Source organism: Staurois parvus, unplaced genomic scaffold, assembly GCF_062004578.1.
Source record: "Staurois parvus isolate SC_StPar_1 unplaced genomic scaffold, SC_StPar_1.0 ptg000662l, whole genome shotgun sequence".
Classification (NCBI taxonomy): Eukaryota; Metazoa; Chordata; class Amphibia; order Anura; family Ranidae; genus Staurois; species Staurois parvus.
In genome coordinates, this window is record NW_028318458.1 from 1389293 (window position 1) to 1413191 (window position 23899).

The 23899-nt window shown below is 41.2% G+C and overlaps 1 protein-coding gene across 2 annotated transcripts; it reads left to right on the forward strand.

The window, feature by feature from the left end:
- The first annotated feature begins 1085 nt into the window (after nt 1-1085).
- On the forward strand, nt 1086-23899 carry LOC149448657 (hepatic lectin-like). 2 transcript variants are annotated; one of them, XM_089651741.1, is made up of 7 exons: nt 1086-1188; nt 13454-13558; nt 14884-14946; nt 17042-17089; nt 18836-18981; nt 20293-20405; nt 22792-23899. In XM_089651741.1, the coding sequence occupies exons 2-7, from the start codon at nt 13522-13524 to the stop codon at nt 22928-22930; spliced, it is 546 nt and encodes a 181-aa protein (XP_089507867.1). In that variant the 5' UTR covers nt 1086-1188; nt 13454-13521; the 3' UTR covers nt 22931-23899. The 2 variants fall into 2 exon arrangements, with proteins under 2 accessions (XP_089507867.1, XP_089507866.1); XM_089651740.1 differs by lacking the exon at nt 1086-1188 and adding an exon at nt 7273-7373.

The window sequence follows — 23899 nt, forward strand, 5'->3', positions numbered from 1 at the left end:
GGCTATGTTCTCTTTCAGAGAGACGGGGGAAATAGGAAAGGTGGTGGTGTCTCTCTATGTGAGAAGTGATCTCAGAGCGAGTGTGAAAGAGGACCTAGTTGATGGAGAGTGTGATGAGGCTAAAGTATTATGGGTGGAACTTCACATGGGGGTGCGTACTACAAATTTATCATTGAAGTTGGTCATAGGCCACCCAGTGTTAATGAGGAGATGGAAACTCAGCTCCTTGCACAGATCAAAAAGGGCTGCAAGGGCTGGGACAGTGATAATAATGGGGGATTTTAACTACCCGGAAATTAACTGGAGTAATGGCACTGCAGGAACAGTTAAAGGGCAAAATTTTTAAATCTGCCCTTTCCCCGTCCTGCTCGCCCTCTTTCTGCCACAGCCCCAATGTTTGCCTGGTATGTTAACTTTCCCTGTGGATTACTGGCTCCTTGTCGGTGTCACTTCCTGTGGCAGGTATCCATCTTTGCAGGAAAAATCAGCCCAAGCACTTGAGTCCAGACATTGCATCGCTCCACTCAGGTCAGCCAAGCAGCCTCTACCACTATTTCCCTAGCTGGGGATCGGGTCTTCTGGCACTGCTGGGAATCTGTTGGAGGACACTCAGAATTGAACACAAACACACAGAGACACATGTACACACACACATACACACACACATACACACACATACAAACACATGTATACACACACAGGCATGTACAGACACACATACACACAGATACATGTACATACACAGAAATACACACGCACAGACACATGTACATACACACGCATAGACACATGTACATACACATAGACACATGTACACACATGTATGTACATACACACAAACACACACATGTATATGTACACACACACAGACACATGTGCATACACACAGAGACATGTACAATTGTACATGCATACACAGACACACACATGTACACGTACACACACACACCCCATAAAAAGTTGCAGTACTTCCTTGTTCACTCACAGAGCCGGGTACTGCACTCTAGGGGGAGGCAGAGAGCACAGCACACACTCCTTCCTTTGCTTTCACTGCGCTCAGCTATTAAGCAGTCTGACGGCTCCCAGTGCCACTGACAGATCCGGCCTGAGCTCCGAGCCTGCTCAGCAAGACGGCCCTGGAGGACACACTTGCCCCCACCATAATTTCCACTCGCCATTGCCGAGCAGGTGAGTGAAAATTTCAAGCCCTGCCCTATATCACTTATAAATATATTAAAAAGTAAGGGTCCCAACACTGAACCTTGGGGTACACCACTGGCAACCCTAGACCATTCAGAGTATAAATCATTAACCAATACTCTCTGAATACAATCTTTTAAACAAAATCATGTAGTAAACAGACACAGAAATCATACCAGTTGCTTGACATCATTTTTCTAGGATCTCCATATATATGGTCCTCTTGTCACCAGGCTTAGCAGCTGATCTCCAGTAACCTTTTAGAATCTGTTGAACAGAGAACTAATATTTGGTATAAAAAGTCAAGTTGTGTAATTTAAGAAAAAAGGAAACACCTTTGAATGGTTTTGTGGTATAGGCATCAGAAACTCACCACAACCGCAAACAAACACTGGAACTTCCTTAGACCAACTAAAATAATCAGTGCCAAAACTTCTTAAGAAAAACAGCTATCTGTCCATGTGGCTGTATAGCAGATCACATTTAAAGCGTTTCTAAACCCAGGGCGCTGCATTCACTATATCTGGTCTCCCACAGTACACAGAACATGGAAATGCAATTATTTTATTCAATTTAAGCTGCTAAATAACTTTTCTAATTAGCAGTATATAGCAGTCTTGTGACTTCTATCAATGTCCAGCAGAGCATTAGTTAAAGCTTGTAGGAAGAGTTTTATTTCTGCTCTAGTAGGATGCGGGACCCCTGACCTCTGTCTGGACGGTGCTGATTGGCCCTGTGCTGATCACATGCACTCTCTCAAGAAAAAAAACCACTCTAGCAATACACACCAAACTGAGCATGTGCAGAGTGACTCCACACGATATGTCTTATCAGGAGATAAGAGGGGGACACTGGAAGATGGGGAGGACCAAAGCAGTCAGGATCAAACAGTGTTTTTTACACAATGTGGAGGACAGTTCCACAGTGAGTATAACAAGCACACTTTACTGCAGATACAGACTGATTTTACTGTTGTGGATTTAGTAACACTTTACCATTTGCCACCCAGCCATTGCACACAAACTGTTGGTTTGCTAATTCCTAAGAGTGGAAGATTGTTTTAAAATGGCCTCCCCTTTGCATCACTCATGCACACCCTTTAGAGCATGCAGCGGCAGCCTCTGTGATCACTGTGTCCAGTTTACCTTTGACAATGGCACAAACACATCTGTTTGAATACATGTTTTTATGTTATACAGTATTTTTCTTTAGAGATCCATTTATGTTAATTCAGCTGTTTTTCTTTTTTATCTATTGCATACCTCCCAACTTTTTGAGATGGGAATGAGGAACACCTGTCTGGCATAGGACATCCCTCGCCATGCCCCCTTAAAGGAGAATTATAAAAAAAATAAAAATTAGTTAAACCCACAAACGCTTTTTTTAACCACAATATAACTTTATACTGTCTTTTAAAGTTTACAAATGCAACAATTTAGAAATTGGATGAAAGGTTTAGTACTGGGAAACACTTTTTGAAAGATAAATAGTACATGTTATATACCAGGGCTTGAAATTTCCACTTGCCTGCTCGCCAATGGCGAGTGGAAATTATGGTGGGGGCGAGTGTGTCCCCCAGGGCCGTCTTGCTGAGCAGGCTCAGAGCTCAGGCTGGATCTGTCATTGGCACTGGGAGCTGTCAAACTGCTCAATAGCTGAGCGCAGTGAAAGCAGAGCAAGGAGTGTGTTCTGTGCTCTCTGCCTCTCCCTAGAGTGCAGTACCCGGCTCTGTGAGTGAACAACGAAGTACTGCAACTTTTTATGGGTGTGTGTGTATGTACATGTGTGTGTGTTTGTGTGTGTCTGTGTTGTGTATGCATGTACATTTCTGTGTATGTACATTTATCTGTGTGTATGCGTGTCTCTTTATGCCTGTGTGTGTATACATGTGTCTGTATGTCTGTGTATGTACATGTATCTGTGTGTATGCGTGTCTGTGTGTATGCGTGTCTGTGTGTACATGTGTCTCTGTGCATGTGTGTACATGTTTCTGTGTGTGTATGTATGTACATGTCTGTGTGTGTGTACAGGTGTCTCTGTTTGTGTTTGTTGGTGGTGATTAACTCTAAGGCCTGGCTAGTACCTCGGTTTATTAATTTAATGCGTTCTGCGGGACTTTTTGTATTGCGAAAAATCCGTAAACCGAAACGTGGTTTCCCATAGGAATGCATTGAAAACCAATTACTCCGTTCCTGAGGTCAGAAAACAGTCCAAAAAACGTTTTATCTGTTTAAAACTCTTTATAAAGTGCACTTTAAAGGCATAAATACTGTACAGGGACATGATTAAAAAAAAATTGTAAATGCACTGAAAACCAATTAATCTGTTCATGTTACGAAAAAAAATCATACATTTTCAATGGATTTTCATTCATAAACCGAAAATTACATTAACCGAGGCGTTTGTAAAGCGAGGTACGCCGGTATATAGATCAAACCAAACTGAGGGAGGGATGAGGGATAGAGGGACTTTGTTCCAGATCAAGGACAGTCCCTCAAAATCAAGGACAGTTGGGAGGTATGCTATTTTATAGGTTGACCTCAGTAGGCTTCCTATTTCCCAATTTGTTAGGAATTTCAAAAGCTTGGAATTTTTCAGTCCTGACCTTACTTGCCTGGTGTTTTTTTTCCTGCTGTCACCAATTGGCAGCCTATAGTTGCTCAAGCCAAAATCTAGCACTGGTTTTAAGGACAAAAGCTGAGGGATAATCTTTGTGAACTAACTTTTAAATACGGAATACCAGAAACATTTATAACAAAACACAGATATTAAAAAAAAAATCATCACATCAAGGAGACAAAATCTTTAGTGAACCTGTAAAAAAATAAAATAAATTAGCAAATAATTTAGCAAATATGGTTTTGAAATGACTGTATGTATTGTGCTTTCATAAACTGAGACGTGTTAAAGTGACCAAAATGAAAGCACAAAACATATATTTGAAAGCATGCATTAACCCTTCAGATAATCACAGGTTTTTGCATGTGCAGAGGCGTAAAAATTTCCTTTAGGATCTAATCACACCTATCAATTGCGATGCATTGCAGTAATGCATGGAAATACATATATTAGTGTGTTGCCAATAATTTTCAATGATACCTCCAATGCACATGTGCTGCAGTGCACCACAATGCATGGTTTTGTACAACCATGTGTTGTGCATCACGACATTGGAAACAATAGTGCTTATCCGTTTTGGTGCATTGGCAGCTCATACAAATAAATTGGCTCCCTTAATACAATACATGTTAATGAATAAAGGAAAACACCACAAAAGACCACCTAGATATGAATGGGTCCCCAAAACATTTTCACAAAAGCTTCAGCTTGTGTAAGAGCGGCATTTGCAAAGCTTTGACCAAACTTTGAACAGTTCTGTTAAAGTCTTTATTACACCATAAAGGCTTGTTTACATTTGCTTCAAAATGTGGTATAGGACACACTTTTTTAAAGCACTCTGAATGCCAATGAATGCATCCATACTAAATAAAATGTTACGCTTACAGTCCTGTTTACTCATTGCGTTTGCTTTGCTTCACAAATTATACCCCATTTCACTTTCTTGGTGGTTCAAAGTGTCTCCAAAGCCTCCATTACAGTCCATGACAAAGCTCCCTAACAGCACCTGTAGCTTTTGAGAGGCTCTTATTTATCTTTAGCTTCACTTTGGTTTGGAGGTATTGCAGTTATGAGATATCCCAGAATGTACTGGAAAACCAACAAGCCAACCTGGAAAGATTTAATCAGCAGTCACTTCCGGTTAATGTGTATATATTCTGGGAGTGTCTGGTGCAGACTATAGTGGAAGGTGAGCGGGGAGAGGTCTGATCGGCAGAGGATCAGCAGAGCTGGGAGACTGGAGCAGGAGAAGCTAGCAATGTCACACGTGTTGCCCAGCGTGGGAGAAATATAGTGGGAGGTGAGCTGGAACTAGAGAGAGAGGAGGATCAGCAAACCAGAGGATCAGCAGAGCTGGGGGTTACTACTGAGTGGGGGATCAGTATAGCTGGGGTTTACTATTAAGCGGGGATCAGCAGAGCTGGGGTTTATTATTAAGCGGGGATCAGCAGAGCTGGGGTTTACTATTGAGCGGGGGATCAGCAGAGCTGGGGTTACTATTAGGCGGGGGATCAGCAGAGCTGGGGTTTACTATTAAGCGGGGATCAGCAGAGCTGGGGTTTACTATTGAGCCGGGGATCAGCAGAGCTGGGGTTACTATTAAGCGGGGATCAGCAGAGCTGGGGTTTACTATTAAGCGGGGATCAGCAGAGCTGGGGTTTACTATTAAGCGGGGATCAGCAGAGCTGGGGTTTACTATTAAGCGGGGATCAGCAGAGCTGGGGTTTTTCTATTGAGCGGGGGATCAGCAGAGCTGGAGTTACTATTAAGCGGGGGATCAGCAGAGCTGGGGTTTACTATTAAGCGGGGATCAGCAGAGCTGGGGTTTACTATTAAGCGGGGATCAGCAGAGCTGGGGTTTTTCTATTGAGCGGGGGATCAGCAGAGCTGGAGTTACTATTAAGCGGGGGATCAGCAGAGTTGGGGGTCTGCTGAATAAGGGTATTAATAAGCTGGGGATCTGCTGAGTGGAGGTAGTACTGAGCTGGGGTTCTACTGGGCAAACAAATAAAAACAAATAGAAAATCAACACAAAGCAGGGCATTTGACAAGCTTCATTAAAGGTTCAAAAAAGCTTAGTTGAAGCATCACAGAAGCATCAAAAACACATCAAAAAGCATGTGGAAGTAGTAGGCGCTTTAATGTGTTTAAGTTGAAGCAATTGTAAATGAACCCTTAAAGTGGTTGTAAAGGCTGAAGGGTTTCAAACTTTGTGCATTCTATGCATGAGGGTAAAAAACCTTCAGTGTGCAGCAGCCCCTCCAGCCTCCCTACTACTTACCTGAGTCTATCACGATCCAGCAATGTGCACAAGAGCCCTGGCTCTCTGGGAACTCTATCTTCTCAATGGCTGAGACAGCAGAAGGAGCCAGTGAGCCAATGAGGAGTGACGGGGTAGGGCCAAGCCACAGATCTGTGAATAGACACATAGCGCAGTGGTTTAGGAGCAAGCCTTCTCGATTGCCCCCATAGCAAGCTACTTGCTGTGGGGGCACTTGGCAAGAGAAAAGAACCAAGAGTACTGGCGGAGGACCCAAGAAGAGAAGGATCAGGGCTACTCTGTGCAAAATCACTGCACAGAGCAGGTAAGTATGTTTTTTCATTTATATTATCTTCAGTATCACTTTAAGGTCCATTTTGGGAAGGTTAAAGCAGAACTTTGCCCAGGAAAAAAAATACATTGGTTAATTGGTGCCAGCATCAATTAACATGCATGCACATTCGCAGGAGTTACCTCATCTTGGCTGAAGATGTTAAATCCACAAGAAATCCAAGTGTTAGAGATTCTGAATATAGCCCTACAGAACAGACAAAGCACAGTCCACATGTGTTTATCTGCTGCTTCTCTGACAACAGGAAAAAGGAATGTTTTTTTCCAGAGAACAGAAAGTTTAACCATAGATACGGCCACAAACGTATAAACACTGCCCTCTACTGGCTATAGAATATTTCTCGGCTGAATACTTATACTGATGTACAGTAGTTGTTGCACAAAAATACATGAACAATGTATAATAGTATTCTCTATGTGCTGCTTGTGCTGAGCGATCAGTCTCCTGTATTCAGTAAGCAACAGTGCAACTACTTGGCACGGGACGAGGAAGCTAACAGCAATCACTGTAGTAGTGCTGCTTACTACAGTAATTTCCAGCTTGCTTGTGAATCCCACATGTATGGCACATACATACTTACATTGATCCAAGCTGGACCAATGTAACTATGCCAAAAATTGTTTTACCTGAATTCAGGTTTAAAATGAACACACACTAACATGAGATATACAGTATTCTGCTAGTAAATAAACCCCTTGATTTGGATGGAGTTGCAACCGACCTCAGGGACAACTGCATTTCTGGTTCCTCAGAATAGTTTTTCTGTTTCCCATGAAGTTTTCTGTTCCTGTTCCAAGTAAGCATTCAACAAACATGTTTTTATCACATTCACTTCCCCTGGGTCAGCATTTTTTTTTTACATGAAACAAGTACAGTAAAAGTCAGCATTTTAGCTCATGGAGTCTGATGACAAAGTACTGCAGGACAAGATGAGTTATCCAGGTAACAAATTCTTTTCTTTTTTCCCCGTTTTGTAGCTCTTCAGGTATACAAGCATAGTCCCCAAATGTCCCACTTTATTGAGACCAAATTCCTCTGTCCCTCATGTAGCCTCAGTTGTCCTTCTTTTTCGTCTAATGTGTATATCTCTATATAAAATGTAGTATTTTAATGTTATGCTGCTCTTAACTTTCTATCTAACCTCTATATTATTACATTCATTATTTTGAATAGCCAAAATGAATTAAAAACAGGTCAAAAAGCATGTGTAGTTTAGCCAATCATTTTCTGCATATTAGATCTTTTTTGTTCTGTGCAACTGGGGCCACGGTGGGGACGTGTTCTTTGCCTACATACTTTGTGTTAAAAGGTGTTCCTCTTTATCATTTTAGAAGGTTGGGAGGTATGTACTAAGGAAGATGACCATGGCAAAAACAACTAAATGGCAAAAACATCTAAATGGCATAAACATCTAAACCCATGGGACATTTTGTACATCTCAACCTAACTGCTAAACTGTAAAAAGCATTTTTTCGAGTGGCATTTAGCAAGCCTTGTATATACTACCAGACAGACATTTACTAAGCATCTGCAGAGCTCAGCTCATTAGCCTCCCTGAGTTTGCTAGATAACCAATACATGTTACTAAATGTATATGGCATGCCTGTTACTGTATGTAAACTCAAAATCTATTTTCAGTATGTCATGCATCAGGTCTTACTATATACAGTGTTTTTAAGCAAATCACTTTGTGAATAAGTTGCCTGGAGCAGCATTGTCAACCTGCCATTGGAGATGATTGGGCATACTCCAAACTCATCTCTAACGTGAACATCAAAAACCCATTTTTTTTACTCCATTGAGCTTCAGGCTGGGTCATTCCCCATCATGGAAGCTGCAGGGCAGGGAATGTCCTGACCCACAGCTCATTGGAGTAAAAAACAAAAATTAGGAATTCAGAGTTAGAGATAGAGTCAAGTTTGGATGGCGCCCAAGATCATCTCTGCCTGCCATGTACACTCCTTCGGTTGGCCATTGGGCTGCCTACCAGGTCTATCATATTCTCAGACCAATATCAGCTGATGGCTGGCATACCGCCAGGCCCAAGATGATCTCTGCCTGCCATGTACACTCCTTCGGTTGGCCATTGGGCTGCCTACCAGGTCTATCATATTCTCAGACCAATATCAGCTGATGGCTGGCATACCGCCAGGCCCAAGATGATCTCTGCCTGCCATGTACACTCCTTCGGTTGGCCATTGGGCTGCCTACCAGGTCTATCATATTCTCAGACCAATATCAGCTGATGGCTGGCATACCGCCAGGCCCAAGATGATCTCTGCCTGCCATGTACACTCCTTCGGTTGGCCATTGGGCTGCCTACCAGGTCTATCATATTCTCAGACCAATATGAGCTGATGGTTGGCATACTGCCAGGCCCAAGATGATCTCTGCTTGCCATGTACACTCCTTCGGTTGGCCTTTGGGCTGCCTACCAGGTCTATCATATTCTCAGACCAATATCAGCTGATGGCTGGCATACCGCCAGGCAGAACATATTACTGATAATTGAGAGGAAGTGGCTTAGCATTATCAGTCTACAACAGGAAATGCTGTTACTCTCCATGTAGGAAATGCTGCAACATTATATTAACAAATATGTGCTGTATAAACCTAAAGTGATTGTAAAGTCTGAATTTTTTGAAAAACAAACAAACCTCCTTTTTTTGGGTCCCCCGCTGGCTCTCCTGGCTCCTCCTCTTCGGAGTGTGCCCCCATAGTAAACTGCTTGCTTTGGGGGCTCATCTGCAGGCTCCCTTGCAAGGCACACTTTCTGCATCCATAGACACAGGCAGCGTAGCTCGGTCCCGCCCCCTGCTCCCTTGTCACAGGATATGACTGACAGCAGCAGGAGCCATTGGCTCCCGCTGCTGCTTGTCAGTCCCTGTGTGAAGAAAGAGAGAGGAGAGAAGACTGCAGCCAAGCACAGTGCTGGATTGAGTGAGGACTCAAGTAACTATAAGGAGGGTGAGAGGGCATAACTGATCCCTAAACATGTTTTACCTTAATGCAGGGAACGGTTATATAAGCTATTACCCTGCTCAGGACTTCTCAGTCACAGAATAATGGTTTATTTAATAAGAGCACAATAAGGACATTTTTACATCTCTCCCAGCAACTGTGGGCTATGTGACAATGAGGAAGAATATAAAAATAAAAGCATTGCGGGAATCAATGATAAAGTTTCATGAAAGGAAAATGAATCACCAAAATCTCTGATCCTTTACCAATCCTATTTTGTCATTATGACATTAAACCATGCCAATGATGCCCAGAATAGATCTATTGTACTGTATCTTATGGCCAGACTGCAATCCCAGATATTACCATTAGGGGGATAACAAAGTTCAAATTACAGCTCTGTAAGCTAGAAAATACCAGAAGATGCAGTAGTGGGGAACACTCTGTTTTATGTCTAGATCACAAGCAAATAGTTACAAGGTTTTTGTAGAAATCCATTTTAATGAAATTATTTGCAATATCCTGTCCCTGTTTGGCTTTTTATATATTTTTGAAGTGCATAATGCTTCAGTAGTGCAGACGGATCACAACCTAAAAGTTGGTAGCAAGCAATATCATTGGGAGCAGAGTATCACATCTAACTTTCAGGTCAACGGTTAGGGACTTAAATATACAGAATATGTGAAGTAATAGCACACAGATCTAATAAGTGAACAATTGTTTAAGAGATTTGAACAAATTTGTTCAACTTAGTGATTTGCTTTGCAGAATGGTTATATATTATCCACCAGACATGGAGTGCATTTATAAAGGGGCAATTTGGACCCCACAGTAGTGCACTGTGATAGCCAAAAGATAGCAATATGGGGCAAGAAGCCCTCACTCCAGAGTTGGTCATAGACTCCTGGCTAATAGCGGCCTGCATATCAATGTCTTAGGGGTTAGAAGGACTACTTAGCCAGTTCACAAAGAGAGGATCTGTTTGCACTGAAAAAAACAGCTAAGGCCCACTTTAAAGTAGACCCGAACTCGAAAAGCGAAGACTTTTTTTGTAATATGAAGCATCTGCAAACATCATTTGCACTTAAGCAGTACTCTGAAAATTCTAACTGTTGCCTAAACTCCTCATGAAAATAAGCAGCACACTTCCTGGTAAGTGAGTGTGCCTAGGCACTTTTATATCTACAGCCTTATGGCTGTATATCTGCAGTGAAAGATCCTGGGTGCTTCTAGTCTCATGGGATGTAGAGTAATATTTTATGATGTCACTAATGTGCTGCTCCTTAATCTCTTTGCTGGAGTATCACGTACCTGGTGATGGAGGCCAATGGAGAGAGGGCTTCCCTTGTGCCTGAGTTCCAGACTCCCCTGTGAGTGGGACAGCTGGAGTCAGGCCCAAAGTGGCACAGGTCACCTGTAGGAGTGCTAGTTGGTGGTCCACCCAGGAGCACAGCTGATGCACGGAGATGAGGTCTTCAGACAGGAGGTATGCAAACCCTTCCGGGAATAGAGGATTACTGAATAGCAGGTTCAAGCCAAAGTCAGGTACCAGGTGGGAATCAGAGCAAACGTAGTCAGATGGGATAGCCGAGGTCATACACAGAGGAGAGAGAGAGAGTATCCGTTAGCCAAGCCGAGGTCAGATCAGGGGTTAAGCAGAGTAGACAGGTCCAAGAGCAAGCCAAGTCGGTATCAGGAAATCACAGGTCACAATAACACAGGAAACAGGAACAAGGTATGGGGAGCTAGAGATCATCCAGCAACTTGAGGAAGTGATGAGCCTCCTTATAAAGGCCGTCTGGCACCAAACTGAGGCTGATGCGTGCTTCTGCGGCCATGCAGGGTACTGGCAGAAATGCCAGATCTTCCAGAACTTCTGCCGTGGACAGGACCCTGACATGGAGGCTGTGCATGAGGAAGCAAAACCCTGCCTTTACCAAGATCGCTGCCTCCACACAGACACAGAGCAAAACAAAGCATAGTAAATCAGCAATGGGAATAAGATCAACTGTAGGTAGACCACTGGCAATAGTGGTGACAAGTTCTTTAACCTCCGCCTTCTTTTTGGGCACAGAATCTACTGTTCAGGTCGTCTTTGAGGGCATCAACTCCCAGTGACATCTTTTCTTATATGAACTGGTATTCTTGTGCACAGGAACCTTTATGATGACCCTTGGATGCAGAAATAACTCTTTACTAGAGGTGTAAAATTTCCGTAAATTTTGAAGCCATGGGAAAAAAAAAAATTTTTTTCTGGGGAAAAAAGGAAAAATGTAGAAAACATTCAGTGTGGTGTAGTTTTTTTTTTTTTTAAATTCAAAGTCATTTTGTTACACTGGGAATGTGAAATGCAGTTTCTATAAAAGTATTATTCTTGAAATAAAAGTACAGTTTATTCAGTAAATAAACTAAACTTGCTTTTTTAAATTTTATATTTTTTTTTTATTACAAATGGAATAACAAGTACTATAAATGTTAAGAACATTTTAATTATTCATGAGTACAGGAAACTACCACCCTTTCCTGTCAATATGCATTTTCAGTTTTTGACAATGCTGACCCAAAAGCACATATTGCTTCTCCAAGAGCTTGACCAATTTTCCCCTGATTTTCAGGTGTCGTTTTCTCTATAAATTAAGGTAATGTGTATTTTTGGGAGGTGGTGGTTTGCAGCACTTCCTTACCTGAAGATGCTGCTGATGAAGAAATACTTTGTGATGATCCAGAAGCAGCATAAAGATTGTTTCTGGAATGAGGGAAAAGCTACTTGCATTTTCATTATGGTCCTCATCATTTCATTCCATAAAGTATTTTAGGGAACCTTTGGCATACCAGGATGTGTTTTGTCATCCTTGTAGCATTTGGAAAAGAATATTTCTTCTCACAATATTTGCAAATTGCAGCTTTGCTGCCAGTAGGAATTGCACTATAGAAACTTTTCCAAACTCTAAATTTTGGCCTCACCATTTTAATGAGAGGAGGAAAAGAAAAAACGATTTACTAACCAGACTATAGGTAAACATCTTGGTGTAATGGTGAAGAACATTAATAGGAATAATTTAAGGATTATAAAGATAAATTTATTAATCAGACAAATTTACCCTATTACCTGTCAATTAAGGCATGAGAGGAGGACAGCAACTATCTTCTACTGTATCCCAACAATCTCCCATCTGTACAAGGTACAAGATGAAGCCCACAAGAAAACTAAACTGGAGCCTTTCCCCTGCAGTGCCCCTAGTGGCAGAAATGTATCTCTTGTTTCGGAACAGCACTGAAAAGTACAGTGCTACTTGAATTGTATTCCAGGATTTGCTTGAGAGAAATTGCAATAATTTAAGACTTTACATAAAGCCTCAGAAATCTTTTGTTAGGGTCTTAATGTTATATAGTTTGAATACCATGTCATAGATACATAACTTATAATTGTCAAAAGGACAAATTCCACACCTCTTTTTTCCCAGTTCTTCCGGCTTTGAAAAAATGACAAAAAAAACTGGTTTTCCCAATTTTTCGGGTTTTTTTTCCAAGCCTTCTCATCTCTACTCTTTATTGAAAGGTCCAGATGTTGTAGTAGCCAAGGCTTCATACAGCATTGCAAAACTACATACTGTACATCCATATTGCTTTGACTGCTCTGAGGAAATAATAGCTACAATAAGTCTCTCGAATACGTGTTTAAAGTGTTTCACCCAATAGGTTAGAGATCCCTATGACTAAGCCCTATTGGGTAAAAAGCATTAGCATGGGGACTGTCATTTTCATGCTTGTGGATGTTTCATACATGGATGTCAGTGAATTATCCGGTGTATGGTGGCCTTTCTTTCTGCAGTTTGTCTGTGACTGAGGACAGCTTGGCTAGCCTCCAGCACCTGGTGCTCAAGTGGAGGTGGGGAAGAGCTGCCTGGAGCAGAGAACCTCTTGTTCATTACTGATTCCTAATTTCACTTTCTAACCAGCATTATAAAAATTAAACTGTAATCTGACTGGTTGCTACAAACAAGACTAAATTTTAACAAAAAAAATGTATGGCTAATCTAATTTGTTTTGACTCTTTACAGATAAATGTGGATTCTTCACACAAAAATCTAATCTGATCACATATGGACTGATAGCGCTATCCTATGTGATGGTCATCGCACTCTTCATAATAGTCCTGTCACAGAGTAAGTGGTATCTCTAAGGATAGCTTCATATTTAGCAGTATTTGGCAGAGCCAGACGTCAATGAACATGTGGAGAACTGTGCTGGGGTTCATGCAAACAAAACCAAAATAAAATATTGCTGTTATACATGACATGGTTGCTATGCTTGCGGTTGATCCCTGAGATGGGAGCTAAGAAACACTGACCAATCATTCATACAGCAAGCAGGTGGTGCTGTAGGCTACCTTTTACCTGCTTAATGGGCTGATTTCAGTTGCTCTGTTAAAAAGAGTATGTTGTATATTGAGCTCAATAACTCAAACTCAAATGCACACATATGATCTAATAGGAGCACTGACCCCCCCTCTGTTCAGGGCAGGAGAGTTTAGAGGGGCTGAACAGAGACAAACACAAAATTATGTGCCATGGGTGTTCTCTGTATTAAAGTGGTATAAAGCCCAAAAATAACAATATGGTATATTGCAGCTTAGCAATTCTTAGATGTGGTGCCTGTATAACTTTCTTTTATTTTTAGGCTTTTTACCTCATTTATTTTTACCTAGTGATCCAATCGTAAGTCTAAAATTGATCATCTTCCTTTCCAAGACCAACCTGTCCAGCAAAAGTGGCAGTTAGGGTTGAGACAAACAATTTATTCCACAAGAAAAAGACTGTTGATGTAATTGCTTAAAAAGTGCTAGATGGTGCTTAGCTTTAATTTGTTTGTCAATCCATCTAAATGTGCTGGTGCATCTAACACTATCTTCTCTCCAGACTGACAATGCTGCTGTCCAAAGACATCTCTGCTACTCCTCCATCGAGAGTGGAGACACCCTAAAGCAAGAAGTATGTTACTGGCCAGGTCAACAGGAAAAAAATGCTTAAAAAACTAATGCAGAAGTCATGTTTAAGAATAGATAGGCTGTGGTATATTACATTTTTGTTTTTGAGGTTAATACTACTTTAAACTTTCATTTTAAAACATTGACTGTATACAAAAAGTAAAGTTAAAGAAAATAAATAAACTTTTATATATATATATATATATATATATATATAATTGGTATAAATTTAAAAACGTATAAAGCAAATAATATTTTAAAAACCCCAATACACCTCTGTACACCAACGGCTATATTTTTGGATACCAGGAAAACAGGAGCAAGCATGTTAAATTTTCCTGCTTTTGCTGTTTGCTTAGTATCTATCCTACCACGATACAGCCAAAGACCAAGTAGTAAGACAAGAACCCTGCTTTATCATAGAAAGATGTAGTCTCACCTAAAGTTTCATTGTGTGTCTTTTCTGTCTGGCAATCTACCCATTTTTTATTTCTTTTCTTTTAGAGAGTCCATCTCAAATGGCTACCATGGCTAGCAAGACTGACCTCCAGAGCTTGGACTCAACTGGTAAGTTTTTTCATGCTTTAGTATAATTGAAAAAAAAAACTATTATCCCTAAAAAAACAGTCCTTGGACTCCAGCCAAGTGACCTTACCCAGTCTGCTGCAGGCTGGAGAAAGCATTTCTTCAGCCAGCACTCCCCAGTGATAAGACTTTAGCATTGCAAACTTTGTTGCAAATCATAATATAAGGAAAAGATGGCTATGAGATAATACTGACCCTGGGTTGTTTACTGAATCCACATATGTTAGGGTGAGTTGGAAATTTTTATTTAACCACCCACAATGTACTGCAGACAGGTGGCTTGTACAGGCATAATGACAGCGAGAGTCTGTAAGCAGGTCCTAGTCAATGATTCATGGCCAGCACCTGTGTCCAATCACAGCCAAGTGCCCTGAGTTGACAATCAACACAGGGCTCTGTACAGAGGGATCAATCTTTCTGTTTCTTCTCCCTGCAAATCAGGGATAAGAAACAAAGAGATATGTAGTAAAAAGCAGCACACATTACACACATTAACATTTGTTAGGCACACATCTAACCCCTTGATTAACCACTTCTCAGCCAGTATCATTTGTACAGTGACAGTATTATCACTGATGATTGTATTAGTGTCTGTGATTTACTGCCTGGCACCCCACCTGGATGTTTCCGTCTGAGAACTACTTCCTCGCCTCTGGGACACAGGACCAAGGTATTATAGCTGGGCATTGTACCCAAGAACACTAGCTTAGGTGCAACAAGGAACTCAATGTTATTGAAAATTCCCACAGAATTTATATCACACAAAATCAGATAAGAGCTTGATTATGATCCTAAACAATGCAACCTGTAAACAGTAAAATCATCAGTAAATCTAACAATGCATCTAATGAACAGCTAACATTTAACAGTGATCTAATTAACAGTAAGCTAATCAACAGCCAGGCACCCAGACCAGCCAGGAGCCCACCCCAGACAGCTCGGCAACAAGCCCACACCCCTGGATATACAAAGTGCATTACACATGCTGACTTTCTGGTGTTTGCCTTTCACTTGTATAATCTGTCTACTAGAAAAGTCGTCATAATACAAAACGAATGCAGTTTTCCAACAGTCTGAAAGGTGGAATTATTTATCTTCATAGATTTCTTGAGGGAGATTGGTGATAAATATTTCTTTCCGAAGTGAAGGAGCTTCCCCAACCCAATCTGCAGGAGGGCCACTATATTTTCAATAACCATTAACCTGTACCAGATCAATACTACGTCTTTCCATCCACTCCAAAAGTGAAGCTTTGTTGTCTTTATTCAGAGAATTAATCCAAGCCTCACTCTCAGTGTTCATCACGTTATTATCCATCAACACAGACTGATCCGCTCTCTCCATGGGATCAGAGGCTGAACTGAGTTCTTTTCCATGCTTTTACCTGGAGAAGCAGACAAAATTATCAGTCTCCTCCATGGGCCATAATCAGTGGGTAGAAGGCTAGCACCTAATCCCCTCCAAAAGCCCCTGTCCTAGTTGGGTCTGTCACAATGTCACTGGAGATGGCTGTGCCAGTTAGTCAGTTCCCACCCAATGTCAGTTAGTGTCACACTATAAGTCGCTGATCACCGCCATTACTAGCATAAAAAATAAATAACTAAAAATTCCAGTGTGTATACCATTGTTTTGTAGACGCCATAACTTTGACGCAAACTCATCGATATATACTTATTGGGATTTCTTTACCACTGTACAAAAAAAGAAACCCGCTCCACTCTCGATGCTGGCTCCCTGACAGCTGCGCCGGGATGACAGTTCCTAAATACTATGATGACATCACAAGGGGGCTGTGATTAGCCAAAGCATTTGTCAGGTGCATTGCTTTAGCTAATTACAATGGACTGTCAGTGCATTATGGGGAGCGGTGAGCAAACAGCCCGCCTAACGCCCTTACTGTTTGTGTGTTCGCCAAACACATGAATGGCCAACGTTCGAGTCGAACATCACTAATATAGCAAGAGATAGATCAGTCCAGATGAATTCCACCATGGAACACATGCATTCATTCATAGTCTGTAAATGATATTAAAACATTGTTAATATATCATGACAATGATGGTTTACTCTCTTGCAGTTGGTAACCTGTCACTAAAGATGAAGCAAATAGAACGGGATACAAAAAGTAAGATATTTAAAATATACACATTTTAAAATAGAACAATTCTTTGTGTTTTGAATAGAATATGGAAGGGGTGGCTTTCATTTAGGAAATCTCACTGGGCAAGAAGTGGGGGGTCATTTTTCCAACTTGAACACAGCAGTTGGAAAAGTTAGAACCTCTGTTAGTTGTTTACTGCTGTTTTCATCTATTCTGAGGAAATTCCCATTTTCTTTCTATTCCACGATGGCGCTAACTAGGGAAGTTAGTGTTGGGAGGAGAATTCTCCCACAGCAAGTAATAGAAACCTGACTGAGATAGGAGCCCTTCCTCACTCAAACAAAAACTAAAATTAAAAAAATTTAAAAAAATGGTTTTGACCATAAAGATCTTCACTTTATTCAGTTGCCCAACACAACTATATAGTCTACAGCAAGGGTCTCCTAATGTTCTAAACAAAGGGCCAGTTTATTGTCCTTCAGACTTTAGGGGGATCAGACTGTGGAAGCGGGAATGGAAGTTTTCCTGGCATCAGTGTTATTAGAGGAGGAATAGTGCCCCATTGTTTGTATCATTGGGAAGAATAGTGCCCCATTATTGGTGTCAGTGGGAGAAATGGTGCCCCATTGTTGGTGTCAGTTGGCAGAATGATGTCTCGTACCTGTGTGAGGAATAGTGCCCTAAGGGCTGGATAAAAGCAAGCAAAGGGCCACATCCCGGGTTCCCGCATGTGGGAGTGACATCATCGCAGCTCCAGCCATTCATACTGCCAGAGCTTGCAAACCCAGAAGGAAGACTGGGTGAAGATGAAGGCACAGGGAGCTGTGAGAGAGGTGCATACAAGTACATTATGACCTAAACCTGCAGGGGGACCATTATTTTGTTTTTTTTTCAGGCAGTTTACTACTACTTTAAAAATTGCACATAAGGGAGCCTAAGGGTCTATTCACACCAATGCATCACAATAATGCCTGCTACATGTGTTAAGGCACTGGTCTGATTGTTCAATCCACTTTTTTTAAAGGAACCTGTTGAAAAATTGCCAGTAGAACGGCAATTGCATCTATTTAGAAGTAGGCATTGTTTGGTCTTTCCACTTGTGGCAGTGCCTGCTGTCAGAACACAACAGTCTGCTGTTATCATGTGTGGAGGAATCTGTTAAGTTGGGTGTACACTTTGAGTTTTTTTGTTCAACCTGTAGGATGAGTGAAACAAACTCACAGATTCCCACATCCACACAAGCTATATGGGTGCAGGGATCTTCCCTGCTACACTATTGTATTCTAACAATTGGGACCCCCCCCCCTGCGTCAGAATACATTGATCAGGGCTGCAGCTATTGGCTGCAGCAGCTGATCAAATGCTGGTTTTCCAGCAGGACAATTCGACAGAAGCCTGTCTAGTGATTGTCTGTTGTTGAACAGAGAGATGTTCGCACAGATTAAAATTCATCTGGTTCCTGCTGATCCGGCCGAATTTTGAAGTGTATATCCAGCTGAACACTTGCTAATTCTATAATTTTCTGATCGGTCCTGCATCACTGATAAAGCATTTCTGACACTATCTACAGATATATATACATACAAATATCCTGACATCATCAATAAACATAAGTATAAAGGAAATGTAGAGATGCTATCACTATTCCTCTTCCTTGATAGGAATTATTTTATTGAATTCTATTGCAAAATGTGTGAATCTTGGATGAAAGTTGTGTAACTCGTGTCTGAAAAAAATTAAATAGGCCCAATTTTTGTGTTTTTTTTTCAGAGGCAACCACTTGTGAGACTGGCTGGCAACCATTCAAAGGCAGTTGCTACTTTTTTACAAACCTCAGATCCAACTGGATGAAGGCCAGGAGTTCCTGTGTGATAAAAGGCGCTGACTTAGCTGTAATTACTAGTGAGGAAGAACAGGTGAGCTCTTTATTTTCCAACTGAACTTTAAGGCCTCATTTACACTTGTGTTTGGGGGTGATAAAAATGTGCCACCGCCCCCAACCACTCCCCCTTGCCCCATTACAAAGGTAGTGGAGGGTGATGTACATGTGCCTCGGCTGCAATGCTCATCACTGTAACATTCAGCAGGTGGTACTGAACACAACCCATTCCAATTAGGGAGTTAAAACTGGTGGTGGTGGGGGGGGAAATACAATGCCTCCAAACATGGATCACTCTTTAGAGAGTATTGCTAGTGTAAATGAACACTAATACCCTACACATTATGGCCATCTTTTGATGAACTCCCACTCTCTTAAATCACAGGTGAGTAGGCAGGTGGGGGCGCACGCGCCCCAAACCCGGTGACAGGTAGCAGTGTACCAGTATGTTGCGGTGCCTGTAGCTGCTGCCCCTCCGCAGTAAAGCTACTGTGGCAGGTCAGCAAGTAGATAAAGGGTAGAGCACCATAAAAGTGTTGGAAGAGATTTCTTTAATCTATTTTGGCTACGCTTCCACAGAGGACCTGTACTTTTGTTGATGCCAAATGCACTTGCTTTGATTGGGGCCCTTTGACCGGGAAATACTTTTGGTTGTGCTTTAATTATGGATATGCGGTTTTGTCCATTTGGCGCACCTCTGCACCTCTGATTGAGGGACCCCTCCCTCTTGAATCCAATGTTCATGGTTCTTACTGGCTTCCTACGAACTTATTGATGCCATCATTGGAATCATATGTTATATCTCCCTGAGGAAGTGGGCTATTGTCCCACAAAATTTGTCGGAGAAATAATGGAAATACCAATTTGGAGCTAATACGTCAACTATTGTTCTTATGTTACCTAAGGTCATACCCTGTAATGTTATGTGTTGAACTTGTTTGTTATAAGCATTACATGCTTTTTATGATGAGCATTGTGGTTGCTAAAATATCACTACCACAACTGTGGTTTTAACTCTGTCAATAAAGTTGTACTTTTTACATTTTTGGAGTATATATTCATTTTGTGGTATGGTGCCTCTTAAAGCCCCATTAGTTTTTCCAGTTAGGGTTTTCATGTTTTTCAGTGTCCTGTTAATAAGGGGTGTGGCACCACTAAAACCTACCAACAAAGGGTGAGACCTTATTATGGGCCTCTCTCTCCCCCTCCCTCCATTACTACTATTTCTTTAATTCACCTGAATGAAGTGAAAGGAGGATGGAACACGCTAACCCCCACATTTTTTAACTTGATATATCATATCTGAACAATTTTATTCTAGCAATATTCTTCATATCTTTTTCTTTAGAACTTTATCAGTCGTCAAACTGGGGACCAACCTTACTGGATTGGTCTGAATGACATAGAAGAAGAAGGGAAGTGGACGTGGGTGGATGGAACAGACTATGCATCCTCATACAAGTAAGATGTCTATATATATTTTCTTCTGTTGACATGTCCACAGTAAGCTCCCTCAGACACAATGTAGCAATGATGTCATCACAGATGTAGAAGACAAATTCCAGCTACAAAAACTAGGTTATTAAATGAAAGTACAGATCCTAAAGCAGAACTAAACCCATCAAATTCAACTGTTTCCAAAAGTAGATGCATTCAAAGCACACCATCAATAATAATAATAATGTCATATGGGACAGAAAGCGGGTTTTCCATCTGAAGTACAACCCGATGCAAAAACTGATAAAACATTTGGGGGTTAAGGGACACCTACAATATACAGAGAAAAGAACAAAAAGAAAAGTGGGCATAGAGAGGGGGGAGGGGAGGGGAAAGGGGAACCCATGGGCTCGGGACTATCGTATCAGGATCATAAGTGGACCAAACTTGTCCAGGTGTAATGAGGGAAAAGCGTATTTGATCCAAGGTTCTCAAACTTTGAGGAACTTGGGATGGGAGTCCATCAGGTCACTAGACATTTGTTCATTAATCATAAGTACTGTCAGTTGGTCTTTGTCTCTCTGGAATGGGACTGCAGGTTTCTTGCAGGCTTGGGCTATCGTTCTCTTGGCAGATAGGTAAAGATATGAAGCCAGTTTCTCTTTATGGGAATAGGCCAGTGTAATAGGGCCAATTTAGGATCCTTACGGATAGGCAAATGAAACAAAGTATTCAACAGACTGAAAACTCCAGACCAAAAGCCTATTAGTCACAGGCACTTCCCCAAAATATGGAACATTGCTCCATGATGGCCACAACCCCTGAAGCAGTGGTCCCTTTAGGTGGAATTAGTATGAGCAATCTGAGCAGGGACCCAGTACCATCATATGAGGACTTTGTAAGCTGCCTCCAGTGTGGCAGTATTGATAGAGCATTTCTCTACAGAGGACCAGGCCTTACTCCAATCAGCAAGGTCAATGGTTGTGTTTATATCTCAAACCCAATGAGCCATATGGGTCAGAGATTTATGAGATGCTCGGTTATTCAGGGATGCACAGAGGGAAGAGATAAGGCCCGGAGATCCTGGGGTATATTGACAGATGGGTTCAAATGTTGATTTTCAGTACGGATAAGAGGAAGTGCAAAGAAGGGATGAAATCAAAGATAACGAAAGTGCTCAGACTGTGGTGCCTCACATATTTCCCAGAGGGTGGCCCAGGTTGGAAACAATCAAGTGGATAGAAAGTGGTGTACCTAAGAAAAGTCATGGGAGACCCAAAAGGAGAAAGCTTGTTCTAGACCCAGAGGGAATAAGGGATTGGTAATGAGAGGCAAAAGAGGTAAGAAAGGGAACAATAAGTCCCATGTCCTTAAACCATAGGTTATTAGTGGCCTCAAAGTGGTGGGACGCAGAGTATGAGAGAGCCAAAGAAAACTCTGCATAGAGATTGGGGTGCATTTGGGAAGTTCCAAGAGCATCCACATTGGGACATCCAAGATGACATAGAGTATAGAGAATGGTACAATTTGTGCAGCCAAGTAATATTTAGAAATGATGGGGACTCCCGACCCACCTTGCAAGCTGTGCATAAAGAGAGTGGTTCACGGAACTCTGGGATGTTTATGGGCCCAAATAAAGCATAGGATTCATTCTGAAGAAGACTAAAGAAGTAAAGGGGGACCCGGACAGGCTAAGTTTTAAAGTAGTAGAGGGTCTTAGACAAAGTGGTTATTTTGACTGAATTAATACATCCTATCCAGGATAAATGAGGAAATTGCCTGGATTGCATGAGGGAGGTTAGTGAGTGTAGTGAAGGATAATAGTGGCAAATAAAGAAAGAGTAGTCAGAGGTCAAATTAATGCCTAAATAGTTGATGGAAGAGGATGCCCAATGAAAGGGAAAATGTTGTTGCAGGCAGGTTACCAGATTGAGGTTCAAGGTGACATTAAGGGCAGTCGTCTTATCCAGGTTAATGTGCAGTCCGGATATATCTGAAAATAATCCTTTTAACTTTTTACTAATCCTTTGAATGGGAATTGAGAAAAACTGACCCAATTCCTACTTATAACAGAGATGGGATATCACTTTCTGTTCTCTGATATAAATTTACTATGCTGGTCCACACCAGGGCCTGCATTTTACATCCCATTGTTAAAATGCAGGACAAGGTATAAATCCTATGGTGTCCACAGAGTTGTCTCTGCTTTGCCAGGTCATGTAAAAACTCTTATTCATTTTCATAACAATGATGCGCTTTATAGGTGTGTGTTTTTTAAACAATATAATGGCTGTGGTAGAGTCTTACAACTACTTTATAAATGCTCCCCTTAAAGTAAGAAAATTTCTTATAAAATAAAATATGTATACTGACTTGTCCAATCAGTAATTTAATTTCTATTCTCTTATAGGGCCTGGATGCCCAATCAGCCCAGTGATAGTGATAAAAATGAAGACTGTGCTCACTTGTTGTCGAAAGGGAAATGGAATGATAATAAATGCTCCCACGCCGAACTTATGGCTCTCTGTGAGAAAAAACTAGGTGCCTAATCTGAGGCCAGCTTTGCATCAAGCCTGCAGACACACATTGACTCAATCATATCCAGAAGATTTTACAAAAAAATGTATTAGCTTTGTCTTTGTAGATTGCAGTCATGAGCGTATCTACTCTGTTTCAGAAGTGATGTCAATGAGTTTCAGCCTGTGACATTCTACTTTTTATAATATTCAGGGGCCCCAATAGATCTGCCTGAGCCATGAAAGGCTTTCGGTAAACACATGTAATCTCTCTCTCAAGAATAAAGTTGGCCATAAATGGATAGAATTTCTAATGCAAATTCTTAAGAAAATTCATACGAAAAAGCATCAGACCATTCCTTTGTCATTTGAAAGGTTGGCTTGGAATGAATGGACTGAACAAAAACCACAATCACTGTTAGAAATGTGTTCACTCAAGAAAATTTTCCAATCCTGCTTCTTCAAAGTTTCTCATCACTATGGTCGAAAACAAACGTTGATTTAACCTACTAATGGTTAGAAAAACAAATTAACTTTCTTAAGCCAGCTATAGATGAATCAAATCTTGGCCTGTTCAGCAGGGACTAGCCAAGATTTAATCCATCTATGGACAGGTTGGTTGTACTGAAGTTGATCCATCAATCACAAGAGATTACTGCCTGTGGCTATAGCCACTGGTGGTGGGCAGAACACAATAGCTCCATGGGAAGCATTCCCATATCAACATTGACTGTGGTGATGGGGGAATCAAGAAAGTTTCTTTCTTTCCACCTGTGATGGAAGGAAAGAAAGTCATATCACCTATGGCCTGCTTTAGAATCTTCTTTTCCTAAGATTGTTTGTTCAAAATTCAAACCATCTGTGGCCAGCTTTAGACTTTTCAGCAAAAGGTGCAGCAGTCCAAGAGAAGATTCTCCATAGTCCATAGTTTTGACTCTAAATAAAATGTACAACACTGCCTAGGAAATTCCTGCTACAATAAAGATATGCCAGTGACTTTTA

Coding starts and splice junctions, on each gene's coding strand:
- LOC149448657 (XM_089651740.1), top strand. CDS start 7,328: ATGGAGTCTGATGACAAAGTACTGCAGGACAAGATGAGTTATCCAG. Junction 17,090..18,835: donor AATAGAACGGGATACAAAAA/GTAAGATATTTA, acceptor TTTTTTTTTCAG/AGGCAACCACTTGTGAGACT. Junction 18,982..20,292: donor TTACTAGTGAGGAAGAACAG/GTGAGCTCTTTA, acceptor CTTTTTCTTTAG/AACTTTATCAGTCGTCAAAC.